This window comes from Malania oleifera, chromosome 9 (genome assembly GCF_029873635.1).
Source record: "Malania oleifera isolate guangnan ecotype guangnan chromosome 9, ASM2987363v1, whole genome shotgun sequence".
Taxonomy (NCBI): domain Eukaryota; kingdom Viridiplantae; phylum Streptophyta; class Magnoliopsida; order Santalales; family Ximeniaceae; genus Malania; species Malania oleifera.
Window position 1 is genome coordinate 1,642,112 of NC_080425.1, and position 13,773 is coordinate 1,655,884.

The window sequence follows — 13,773 nt, forward strand, 5'->3', positions numbered from 1 at the left end:
GTCCAATTGCTAATAATACTACAAGAAATTATAAAACCCTTCACTTGGCCATGGATGAGGTGTCCTAGTGTTCACCGTGCCGTATCAAGTTATACATTTTTTTTTTTTTTTTGGTTCTCTCTCTCTCTCTCTCTCTCTCTCTCTCTCTCTCTATATATATATATATATATATATATATATCTTAACCATTTTATCTGCAAGAAGGGGGAGAAAGGGAAAAGAACCTGAATGTACAAAACTTTGTTTTGTACCAAGTGCTCTTCTAGGGTTCCTTAAGATAAAAGATTTTGATTAATGAAGGGAAAGAAAAAATAAAAAAAGAAAGAGTTATTTTCACCAAATTTTCTTTCCATATCAAATACTACTAAAAATAAAAATTTATTCAAATATGATTAAAAACTAAGAGAAATTAAACATTAATTATGTATAAAATCAAATTTTTATTCATTGTTTCAATATATTTTCCATTTTCTTTCCTACTTTCCTCAATAACAAAACATTAAAAAAAATTTATTATATTTTTCTTTCCTTTCCCTAGTGTTTTTTGAGTTCTAAGCAGGGCCTCGTGTTTCACCATTTGCTCATCCCTCTTTTAAAGTGAAAGTGAAGTTGATGTTAACCGAACCTCTATTACATGATTGTTCAATAAAAATAGCAGGCTGATATAAAGCCACAGCCAGAAAGAATACTGGTGAATGATACCACTGATTCCCGATGGCTGAAGCCCATCATTATGATATTTACCCGTGCTTAAAACTTTTTGCCTGTGATGTAGCTGTAGCAAGGAAAGACATTCATGCTATGTTCAATCCTTGCAGTTGGAATGGTGTCACAAAAATGCAAAAAAGTAGTATAAATATCCCACAAACCACAAATCCAAGTCCAAGGCATAAATATTATTACCTCCAAGCACAGTAAGTTCAATTGCCCAATAATTAAATCTTCTCTGCAAATTGGTATAAGCATCCTCACAAATCTGAATAGATAAATTTGAACCACATGGATCATGTTTATAAAAGGAAATCAACAATTTTAACTTTGCACAAGGATAAGGGTCGCCAAGTTGTCATCAACCCCACAAGAAATTCCCCAATGAAGCTTCTGATTTTAGGAGTGCCACCCATGAGATGATGATCCTTTCACTTTAACTTTAGTGGATGCTTTACCTATCAAGTATGGTATAACGTACTTCTTCACATCAGTTTCAGAGATTCCTAGATGATTACCCTGCACACTGATGAACTTCACCCTCCCAGCTTCATCCAAAGTTTTCAAACCGATCCAATCCTCAGCGTAAAGCTTTGTCTGCAGCAGGAGAATAAGTGAATAGAAGGTAATGGAGGAAAAACTACAATGCTACACGAACTTTTAGAGTCAGCCTTCTATAACTACAATGCCTCTTCATTAATAAATGCATGAATATTGACACTCTTCAAACTAACGCTAATGAAACTGATTTTACGTCCAGAATTTCTTGACAAACAGAAGGGAAAACCAATTGAGATTTATGCATATTCAAAAACACCAAGTATATATGGTTGAGCAATGACTCCTTTGATTTGCAGCTATTAGTCTAAACTAAGATTGTTGATTCCACTTATAAATTATCTTGGAGAGTGGTCCACACGAGCTCTGAATGAACATTTACTCCACGTTTTGGAGTTCAGAATTCAGATCTTGGATTTGGATTTGTATGGATCTAGATAAAACATAATAAAAATTGTACTAAGTTTCATCCAAACTCGAAACCCACACAAATCCAAGTCCAAGATATAAAATCCATGCTCCCAAACTGGATCATAATTTTAGGATGATATTCCACAGGCACCAGTTCTAGCTGTGTGAATTGGTTTATCGCCTTATCCAACAGTTTACCACCTCCCCGTTACTTTTTAGTGACTTCAAACAGCCAAAATGCCACACTACTTACAAAGTTTAATGATATATTTACAGAAAAATGAAAGGCTATTCCGATAATTCAATGCAATGTGAATAAAACATGATTGCAGAGCATCAATTTCTGAATAAACCACTAGTAACTGATAGAAAACAAATAAAACATATTCCTTTCCACATTTCCAAGGCAATTTCTTCTACCCTGTCAAAGAAATTTAGTAAGTTGCTGATATTTACAAAGCTTAATTGAAAGAAGATAAACTGCCTCACCATTGTCACTGGATGCCTACATCTCTGTGTGCAAGTGTATATGTTTGTGCACGCACACGAGTACATGCAAAATCTATTTTCTTGAACACACATAGATACACATGCTCGTGTGTGTGTATGTGCACAGTGCATATAAAACATGTGCATGCACTCACGCACGACTGCCTGTTGGTGCTTATGCATGCATTGCGTATAGAATTTGTTTTCCTCAACAAATATACACGTGCTCCTTTTCTAAGACAAATATTACCTTTTGTGGAGGCAAAGTTGGCTTGAATGCACCATCCGGATAATATCCAAACCAGGAGGTTTCCTTGGGTACTACAACTGAGTCATGCTCAAACTGTTGAAAATACACGAATAAGATATATAAAAGATAAGCTTGCTTCTGCATCTAAATTTACATACATTGAGAAACATAAAGGCTCCAACAGAATGAACATGTCACAAGTTCATAGCTGGGAGACAGTGCACTTCCTACTCACCATGATAAGCACCAAGTTCTGCAAACTACTGAACCGTTCCTTGTAAGTTGAGTTTCTCTCACCAGGAAGTTCATTGTTAAGCTTTGGGAGAAATCTACATTTTTCCAGATAGGCAGGGATATTCTGGAAAATAAATCCTGCTTTAGATGTTTAGATCCTAAAATAATTGCAAGCAAAGAAAGGATTCAAAGGAATCATGATAGGTTATATTTATGACATGCATCAAATAAGAAATAATACGGGAAGAACAATAATAAGAAGCTCAAAGAATAATTTTCTCCCAGCTACAATATCTTTAATATAATAAAAAATAGGTAAAAGACACTCACCTTCCCTGAGGTTCGACAAAATGATAGGGACTTCCCCTAAGGTTTCAAAAATTCCATTGACTTTGCCTAAGGTTTCAAAAATGACACAGACCTCCCCTGAGGTTTGCCAAAAAGACACAAACCTCCTCTTGTATTTTGCAAAAAGGCAAACGACACTAACCTCCCTTGAGGTTTGACAAAAAGGCAATGACCTCCCTTGAAGTTTAAAAAATTTCAAGGACCTTCCCTAGAGCTTTGTCAAAAAAACACAAACCTCCCATTGTATTTTACAAAAAGACAAGTTTTTTAGGGGAGATTTGTGACATTTTTAAAACCTCATGAGAGGTTTGTGTCATTTTTGATAGACCTTAGGGGAGGTCCCTGGGATTTTGAAAACTCATGGGAGATCTTTGTCTTTTTACCAAATCTCAGGGGAGGTCAGTGTCTTTTGCCCTTTGCAAAAAAGACAAGTCTTTTGAGGGCAGGTTTGTGTCTTTTCGACAAACTTAGGGGAGGTCCAGGAATTTTTGAAACCTCAATGGAGGTCCCTGAAATTTTTGAAACCTCAGAGGAGATCAATGTCTTTTTATCAAGCCTTAAGGGAGGTCAATGTCATTTGTCCTAAAAAATATTGGGAGGGAAAAACTGTTGGTTTCTATATTATTCTGTTTTAGAAATGTGAGGTGTTCCAGAAAATTGCGAACAAGAAATAAGGTGTTGTATAACTGCTTCACAATAACATGTCCAACACCCTGCCAAAATATTTTACTCACATTTGGTAATTTGAGATAGCCACTGGGAGCCAAATGAGCCTGCAGTTCCACAGCCGAAGTTTGTTAGACTAGTCTTGCTTGAGACATAATTAGAATAAAGTTTGACAGAAAAAGAAATAAACGATGTCCAGTGGACTTTAAATATTACATAAATTTTAACCAATAACGCTCCAGAATTATATAAAGCTCAAAGATTTATACTTGAACATAGTCGCTGTAGATCTGAGACTTGAGTAGGCTGTCCGCAAAAATGCAAAACACACCAGACTGCATAAACAGAAAATTCCTTTAACAATATTAATCATGGCAACTAAGCAAAATAGAGTTGAGATAAAAGCAGAAGCATTTTCACAGTACTATTCTATGGAGCAATGACACGTTAAGGTTGAAATTAAACACTTATTCAGATTTAACAAGGTAATAAGTAGGTAAAATAAGCAGTGTCTTCCCTGCCATAAGCAACGAAATATTGGCAATGATAACACTATGATTAAAATTTTTTAAGTCAAAGATGCTACATTTAGTGACACTATCCACTTAAGGGAGGGCAAGTAATGCAGCTCGACAGCAACACGTACCTTAAACAAAAAAAAAAAAACAAAAACAGAACTATTATCCATGTTTGTCGTCTTTCAGACCTTTTCAAGGCTTTTGAGAGTTGCAGACAAAACTTGATCTTACTGTAATTTCTAGCATTTACATCACACAAGTTGGAGCTGTCTGTCACAATTTTAGTTGGTTTTCTCTCATAAGGAGCAGAATAACAAAACAAATCCTGCTTTCCTAGATATTGGGATAAATGTACAAAGGAGGAGAGTAAACATTAGCTCTAAGAAGTGCCATTGTTTCTAGCAGGAAACACCATGGATCTGCATCACTTCTTCGTCTTCATGCATATCAGAAGTTCTTCATAGCTTCATCAAAACTTCCTAGTAAAAGCATGCAATCTTCGAGTCATACTCAGATTTCCCCTCAAGCTACACGTAACATATCCCAAGGATTCCAGGGATCACATGGTCATAGCTCCACTAACTAGGGTCCGTGGAGAAATGATTTGGAAATTTTCCTAACCCCCAGCATCATTGCATGGAGTGATGGCTCATGCAGTAAAGAGTCCAAGGTTTTTTACCATTGCTCAAGGCAAGGAACCTTTCCCAAGGAACTCAAAGCAATTTCAAAATGCAATGTCAAAGAGATGATAATGATGGAAAGGCCATAAAAGCACTTACGCCACAAAGAGGGACAGAAGCAGTACCAGCATGAGGTCCTCCCAATGAAATAAAATTCTTAACCTGTTTCAACAATTTATATGAAGATATCACAATCATATAGAAAAAAAGAAACAATCACAGACATGGTATAAAAGATGACACTGGACATCAGGAACAAATGCCATAAATGAAGGCAGAGTGGCTCATGATGCTGCTGCACTCCTGCTCTGGGATGTTTTTACTTAGAAGCTCATAAAACGTTTAGTTCCCTATTGAGTCCCTCACAAACTTGAGCTCTTATGAAATATATTATCTACAGAATAGTCTATAGTAGGGGCAAAAAACGGAATTCAAGCATTCAACTAGGAAAATAGAATATAAGAAAATGCAAACAACCATTGCACAAGGCTCCCAACATAGTGAGGGTCTCAGGAGGGCAAAAGGACACAAAGACTTATTCAGTATTAAACTGCAGTGATTGGGACAGAATAAAAGCAGTAAAAACACGTAAGTTGGAGTTGGACAAAGTATAATCAAATAGAGATGCAACCCATATTATAATCAACTATAAAGTGAAGATGTAAACCTTATGAGTAAAAAATTGAATGTCCACACAAATTTTCAAGTTTTAAAATAAAAGATAAATATATTAATATAGAACAAAAGTATCAGAAATTTATTTCTTTTGGATTTTTAATGCACATCTGGAAGTACTCTCTAAAAGAAAACAACAAAAACTCTTCTGGTTCTCTTGAAAACCTTTCTGAGGGTTCAAAATCATGCTTCTTGGATTCATCATTTTGCTTAAACAATATTTGACATGATTTAGCAACATCAAGCATATGATACTAAAGAAAACCAACATTTTCAATAAACCAAAATTTTATATAATGGAAGACTCAAGTACATGGTAGAAAAAATGCATCAGCAGTTCATTAATTAATTCAATCAGCACAAGAAACCACTAAGCTAGCATAAGTAGTTATTAAAGGTGATTCTTACAGGAGGTCCCCCATCACAAAACTCTGCAACACCTCGACCTATTAGATTACCCTGTAATATGGGAAAGAAGAAATGTTTTAGAGCTACATCCAGGGACTAACTGCACAAGAAGATTTAAAAAGTATTAACAAATTTGCTTTCAAATTAAAAAGTAATTCAATGAGATTAATACTGCTGATAATGAGAGCCGGACCTAATGTAAGCCTTGTGCATGGGGTAACATATTTCCTTTCTGAAGTAGCAGAGTATCCCATGGTCATTACAGTAGCATTAGTAAACTAAGCTACATTTAAGTTGGGAAATTCTATTGGCACTCCAAAAAATACCACCAGTACTCCATGTTTATTTTTTCGTGTATTAAATGACAATTTTATCCTTTTCATAATTAAGTGACAAATTCGCCCTCTCTTTCTTCTTTGGACTTCTCACTTGCAAAATGAAAAAACAAGGGATAGGTTTGCCATTTAATACATGAAAATAAATGTGGAGTGCCAATAATGCTACCCTTTAAGTTCACAAAACCTTCCAAATAATGAGAGATCATCCCTCCTTGAAAGTTAAACATATGGAAAAAACGTTGAGGTAATCAGAAGGGTTATAGCATCACAGCGAAGAGCAATAAATTGTTTGGTGTCTAATATTTTTCTTTCAAATGTTTCTTTGGTCCCAGAAATCTACACAGGTTCTGGATGAACACCATTCCCACTTTTCCTGTTAGTTTACTGACTTGGTGTCTAAAATTTTTCTTTCAAATGTTTCTTTGGTCCCAGAAATCTACACAGGCTCTGGGTGAACACCATTCCCACTTTTCCTGTTAGTTTACTGACTTCCAATTTGGATTTTCAAAAACATGCTGAAACAGCTAAATATTTTGAACTTACTGCATTACAATCCAATCTGCAACAAGGAAAGAAGTGAAATTTCAACTCCAAGTAGCAAAACAAGCAGTTCCTCTCTTATTACTTAACTAGGGTGCCTAAGGTTAATCCCAATCACACAACGTGATAATTATATTTGCAAAACAATTCCTGGAGAGTCGTCCTCAACTCCAAGAGAAAAAGGAAAATGTAAACTGTCAACAGGCTGTATAATTACTTAGCCTATGGATTGAAATGGCTTGAATTTTGGAACCAGATGGAAAAGGATTAAAACGAAGTTGGTACCACAGAAGCATCATATGTTACTCTTGATGAAGGGCCATTATTCCTTTACACTTCTATCTACTCTATTCAAGATTTACAGTATATAAATTCTCTCTTTTCAAATTCTTCAGACTGGCAAGGTTGGAACCCTTTTCTTTGGGTGGGGGAAAAAGATCAAGGATCTGTGTGTCAAAACACTAGCTCATAAAAAAGATGACACGTTTAAAATGATTACACCGTTTCCAGTTTTGCCACCTTGGCATGGCCAAATGTTAGGATAGCCTTTCCTTACCATGCATAAGGACTCCGTGCACTTGCAATTTTTATGGATGCACAATGCACATGGCAGTGACGCTGCACTCAATCCACTAATCTGTGTATTGTGGGCAAATTGGCATATTAATAGAGCTTTTCTTGAACAGATCAACTATGTTGTGCAAGGTATGCATCTTACTGTCTCAGGAGGACATGCCAGATCATTGTTGACCGCATCAGGTCTTACTTGAATGCAAAGAGTGCTCTTAAAAGAGCTCAAAACCATCATACTCACCATCAAGCAAGAGCAAAGGATATGATATCGTAACTACCACATGTTTGTGTGCAAAAAAAAAAACAAAAAATTATTTTTGAGCATCTCTACACATTAGATCCTAATGTGTAACAATTATTTGTAACATATTAGAGTTGAAGTATTAAAATAGTATTGTGAACATCTAAGACATGCTCCAGAGGCCTCTCAAATTCAGGCAGTCTTAAACCCTGCACAGCTTGTGCTTGCAGTTTTTCTTGATGAATTGATTTGTGCTGAGCCCAATCGGATTGGATTCGATGCCAAAAAAATCCTTGGCTTTGTTGTTAATGAAATTTATGTGCATGAAAGCTTATTGAATGAAATTTGAGAGGTTTATTTAGAGTTCATGAGATGACTCAGGATGTTCTCTCAAGGCATCTCATTGGTAACATTGAGCCCCAAAATGCCAATTTTTATTTTCAATTATTTATGAATTTGTGAAATGTTTCATGACATCTCCTGCATGTTTAAATTTTTGGTAACTTTGGGATAGATTTTCTTAAATGTGAGTTTCATGCCAGCAGACTTAATTTATTAGCATTTAGTTAATATCTATGCCTGAGTAATAGGAAGATATATGTTTTATCTCTTCGATTTAAAATATTTATGTTGCTAAGATGATCTTGAAGATTTTAAAGTTTGCATATCTTCTTCAAACATATGGACCACAATGGGATTTTTCTTATAAGCCTCATCTTTTTGGAAAAATGCTAGACTAGCTATAGGAATATTTCTTAGAATGCTTTGATTGGAAAATATTTTGAATTGTCCAATGCAATATCATGCTTATGTTTACACTTTGCATACCTTGTTTTATTCTATTAACATTGGAAAGATGCTTAAATCAGAAATCTTTTGAATATATTTCTGGGAAAATATTGGAATGTTCTTATAAATTCAAATTAAATTTCCATGCACCGTGGCATAAGACTCAAATGTTAAATGTCTTTACATTCTTCTCCTATTGCTTTGTGCGTCAAGGAATTTGTTTTGGAGATCTTTTAAATTTACAACAGATTTTCTAGACAATTAAATGTTTACTTGTAATTTTGTGGACCTTGAATTTATCTTTCAATGTTATACCACTCATCCATCTAAGCATCCTCATCTCGGCAACTTTTACTTTTTGGATATTATGTTTCTTCGGAATGTTGGGCGACGAAGAAACATAATATCCAAAAAAAAAAAAGTTGCCGAGATGAGGATGCTTAGATGGATGAGTGGTATAACATTGAAAGATAAATTAAGGAATGAACATATTCGTGGTAAGTTAGGTGTAGCTCCTATAGAAGATAAGTTAAGGGAGGGACGACTTAGATGGTATGGACACTTGCAACGTAGGCCTTATAGTGCACCTATGAGGAAGAGTGACTTAGTAATTGTGGGTGGTAGTAGAAGGGGTAGGGGTAGACCTAAAATAACTTGGGAGGAGATAGTGAGTAAAGATTTAATATCCTTGAATCTATCAAAAGAAATGGTCCATGATCGCATAAATTGATAAAAAGGATTCATATAGCCGACCCCACTTAGTGGGACTAGGGCTTGGTTTTGTTGTTGTTGTTTGTGGACCTTGAATTATTACAATATTGGATATGAGACCCCTTCTCTAGAGCAGATTGGAACTCAATGTGCACCTTTTTAGAGGCTGTCCAATTGCATGAAGGAGTATTCTTGACATAAATTGGCTATGGGCTTCACAATGAGAGAATGTACAAGCAGACTACAAGGCATCTCAAAGTTTTGATATAGCTGAAACTTAGTGTTCTTAAGTGAGGGTTTGAGAAGCTTTAGTAATTTCTGTTTGAGAGTAATTGAAAGAGATTTCCTTTATTGTTTTTTAGGGTTGAGAACTAGGAGCTTGTGAAAGTTGATTTAGGGCAGAGAGCCTGGAATTGGTGAAGAATTGTAGGAATTGAGAATCCAATGCCTAGGGCAAATGGTGCATGGTGTTTCTGCTTTATGAAGATATGCTCTTATAAAGTGAGCATGAGCCTGCTGCAACCAGCCCACTATAAAACTTCAATTTCTCATTCTCTCCTTAATCTCTTTAATTATAGCCATTTAATTCATTCTTTAATAAGTAAACAGTTGTGTTACATTTGGAATGTGCCAACATGAAAAGGGTCGATTATCACTTGAGAAAGACCAACATCACCTGAGACAGACCAACAATGTTGTAGCCCTTTCTGAGTTCTTTCATTTTCTTCACCTGCAGGTTTAATCATGAACTTGAAAAAGTGCAAAATAAACTATAAAAACCGGGCCATGAATATAGTAAAAAAAAAAAAATTACCCAGAGAGCTTAACCACCTTATTACAAGCAATATCTGCCTGCAAAATGTAACAAGGTCCACATCATAACTAGATGGAGAAAAACATTAATTCCAATAAGATCATGCAAACAAATTCTTCTATGCTCTGTTTACCTGTTCCTGAAGAGGCATAAACCAAGAATCCCATGTGCCATCTCCAATTTCCCTACAGCAAGGAAAACAAATGAAGGGATAATATACATGTGAGTGAAAAATGCCAATACTTACCATGCTTGATTACTATAGGATTTGAGCAAAGCATTGGAGAACACTATTGGCAAAACTGTAAGTACATAAACTATACTAAACATATGAACAACTAATATTTATGCAAAAACCCTCTTTCTTCCTTTTCATATAGTTATCAATAGAAAATTTTAAATTATCTGATAAAAGATTGTATACTTCTGCAACTTTCCCCTTATCTTTCTGATTTTGATCAGATGGTGACATGGGGGATCTTGAACAGCAGCACAGAAACTGTATGCTTCCCCCAGCCAACAGTACCTTTTGTCTTTGTCTATGACATTAAAGAATGTGATATGAGCAATAAACTTCCAAGAATAGGGTGCAGCCAAAGACAAGAGAATATATATACAACCAAAAGCTATGAAGTCACAGTTTGCTATTCTATGTGGCAAAGCAATTGGTTTGCATCAGTTTATGTTTACATAAAACTATCTTTAGCAATCAATTTAGGCAAGCATCACTCAAGGACCACTAAATTTTGAAATTAAAACTGCAAACTAAAGTTTTCAGATAGAATTCTTCTTGTGATTAGAAAGCAATCATATTCATAAGCAGTATTGCTTATAGAGCTTCTCTTGACCAACAAAACATTGAAACATATGAACGTACAGGCAACGTCCTTTAGAACCAGACAATTTGATCAGTAGCTCAGTGAACTGTCTAACTCCTCGATGGGAGCAGTGATCTCCAATGCCTGTAATATCAAACACATTAGAATAAGATTATGATGAAAAATAATCAATAAATGATGTCATACAATTGCATTGATTTGAAAAAAGCAAATGGAATCAGGGTGCTACTGCTCAAAACAACTGAGATACAAACAGATTAAAATCTTCATACTAAAGTATAACCAAGGTTGAACATACTAAAAATTAAGCAGGGAACAATGCTGGACATGTTAAAAAAAATTAGACAAAACTCTTAAGGCCTTCTAAATGTCCATAAAAGTTGAAACTATCCAGTGCACATTTACAGCATATGAAAAATTTCTAGGATAATGTGGGGATGTAGTGTGATCACCAAAAGATAGTATAAAATATCATCACCCTTTGGTATCTTAATGCATCACAGCTAGAGCATAGGCCAAGCAGTGGGTGAGTGGGGTGGGAAATGAGATGTCCTCAGTCCTTGTAACCCAAGAAATCTCAGTGCACCATTTAGTTTAAAAGTTCAGAAATATGATTTGGATAACACAACAGACACATTTCACATCTTATATATGTTTAAAAAGAAAAATTGGACTGATTCAACTTCCATGAATAATTTATTTTAATTACGAACCTAACAGACAATTAGTAATTAATTATATAAAATTTTAATGAAGAAACTAACGTGATAATAAATTGAATTTTTGTTATTTGGATAGCATCCCACTTGTCAACATGAACATTTTTCCAAGTAAAATAAACATACCTCTGTACCCAAAAACTGCTCTATCATATAGGCTCTTAAAAAATTCCTCCTCCAAAATGTACTTTTTAACTGCTCGAATACCACTTTACCCAATTCTTAAGCCCCCAACCCCACCCCCCAACCCTCATCCCCCCAGGGCATGTGCAGCCCAATAGCATGTGGAAATATTAACACCCATTATAGAGAATATACTAATTTTTAAACACCACATTGTAAATGCAGGCAACAAGACTAGAACCCAAGATCTTCTAGTAACCAGCCCTGATACCAAGTTAAGCAACCACTTTACCGAAGAGCTTAAGCTATTAGGTTTGTGGGCCAATAATGAATATCAAGCTTTAACATTAACAATCTAAGAACTAAATATCATGTGTTCCCCTTCACTAAGGCTTTGTCGTTTTGAGTAAATTGAAAATGGGAAACTTGAACTGAGTGGCTAACAAATAAGTGGTACCCTTGATATTGAAGAATCTCAAAAAGGAAGGTTGCGCATGGTGCCAACTGTATACATTCTTGAATCTTTCAGAAAAAAAAAAATGCAATGAAGCACATACAAGTATCAAGGTTTTTCTTTCCCCATTTCTCTTTTCCTCTGCACCAATTGCAGAATGATAAAGCTACCTGTGCCCGAGAAAAAATGACTGTTCAATCCAGCCAAGGAGAGGAAAGTGAGAACGGTTGACTTGTTCTGCTATCACTAAGTGTTTGCCAACACAATCACTTTGTTTGGATAACCGGGGGGAAAGACGAGAAAAGAGAGTGATTTCTCTCCCATATTATTTGGGTAATCAGAGAAAATGAAAAGATAAGAGAGCGATTTCTTCTTATGTTATTTGGGTAATTGAAGAGGGAAAAAAAATTTAAATATTATTTTACCAAATTGAGCTCTATTTCTTAACTAAGGTGATAAACTTTCTTTCTCTCGAGGTATTTCTGGTATTTTAAAAAAAGTATGACAAAGTTGGTCTCTTTTCTCTCCAAATCTCTCCACTTTCAAAGAGATTCAAAGAAAAAATTACGAGGGGATTTACGCTCTTTCCTTTCTCTCCTTTTCTCTGCACTTATTTCATAAAGTGAAATCCAAACCAATTTTTGAAGAGAAAGAGTTTTCTTTCTTTTCTTTTGCCTCCAAATCACTCAATCAGTCAATCCAAACGAAGTAGTACATACTTCAGTTAATCAGTCTTACCAGCTGGAGCTATTAAATAAAATCCACAACATCCGAGCTGTGACTACTCAAATTCAAGGTAGACCCAGTCCGTATCTGGATTCCATAATCAGTTTAAAGCGGAAGAAAACCAATACAGAACAAAATAGACAAAGAATTTCACAGTTTCGAATAAGCAATGACGTAAACAAAGATATCTAAAAATAAGCCCAAATTTGTACCTCTGCAATCGATACCCAGAAGAAAAATTACGTATACCAGTGTTGAGAGAGAGAGAGAGAGAGAGAGAGAGAGAGAGAGAGTACCGTGAAGCAGGATGAAGGGAACAGAGTAAGCAATTGGGATGAAGGCAAGTATGAAGATGGAAAAGAGGAACAACGAATTAGCCATGGCCATTGGTCGATTAAGGTTTAGTTGAAACAATTGGGGTTAAAGTTCATGACCCAGAGCACTCCCCTCTCGGGAAATTTGCAGGAATCACCGATTGGCGAAGAGAGACGGTGAATTCCTGGAACTTTCCTGGATGAAAAAGACTTTGATTTCTCCATTATATATAGTTGTTCTGGTAGTTGCTTCACGTCATTGTTTTATAGATAATAATAATAATAATAATAATAATAATAACCATGACTGTTAGCTTGCATCTTCTGCTATGGAGGTTTATTTTATTTTATTTTTTTCCCTTTTCCTTTCTCTTTTTGTCTCCTGTAATGATGATGAGGGTTTATCATCAAATTTATATTATCCTAGAAAAATTGACTGCAGCAAGCGTCCGTATAAACATTAATAATTAATTTTAATATTATAATTTAACATATTATTTCACGTCATTTATTCACTCTCAAATATTGATATATTTAAATAGAATTCATGAAATTTATATAAATTATATGTAAAACTAAGGGTAAGCATAATTAGGATTTAAACGAATTAACCGATCGAGTTCGGTTGGTTTGAATCGATTCAGTTT

General features: G+C 35.2%; 1 protein-coding gene across 1 annotated transcript; it reads right to left on the minus strand.

The window, feature by feature from the left end:
* Window positions 1–875: 875 nt before the first annotated feature.
* Window positions 876–13,512, minus strand: LOC131163645 (uncharacterized). The gene is made up of 12 exons (XM_058120280.1): window positions 13,109–13,512; window positions 10,829–10,913; window positions 10,085–10,136; window positions 9,969–9,989; window positions 9,814–9,867; window positions 5,946–5,996; window positions 4,962–5,024; window positions 3,934–3,999; window positions 3,733–3,771; window positions 2,652–2,774; window positions 2,417–2,509; window positions 876–1,305 (listed from the first exon to the last, which is right to left on the minus strand). Exons 1-12 carry the CDS (start codon window positions 13,197–13,199, stop codon window positions 1,108–1,110), a joined length of 936 nt encoding a protein of 311 aa, XP_057976263.1. The 5' UTR covers window positions 13,200–13,512; the 3' UTR covers window positions 876–1,107.
* Between the last annotated feature and the right edge of the window lie 261 nt (window positions 13,513–13,773).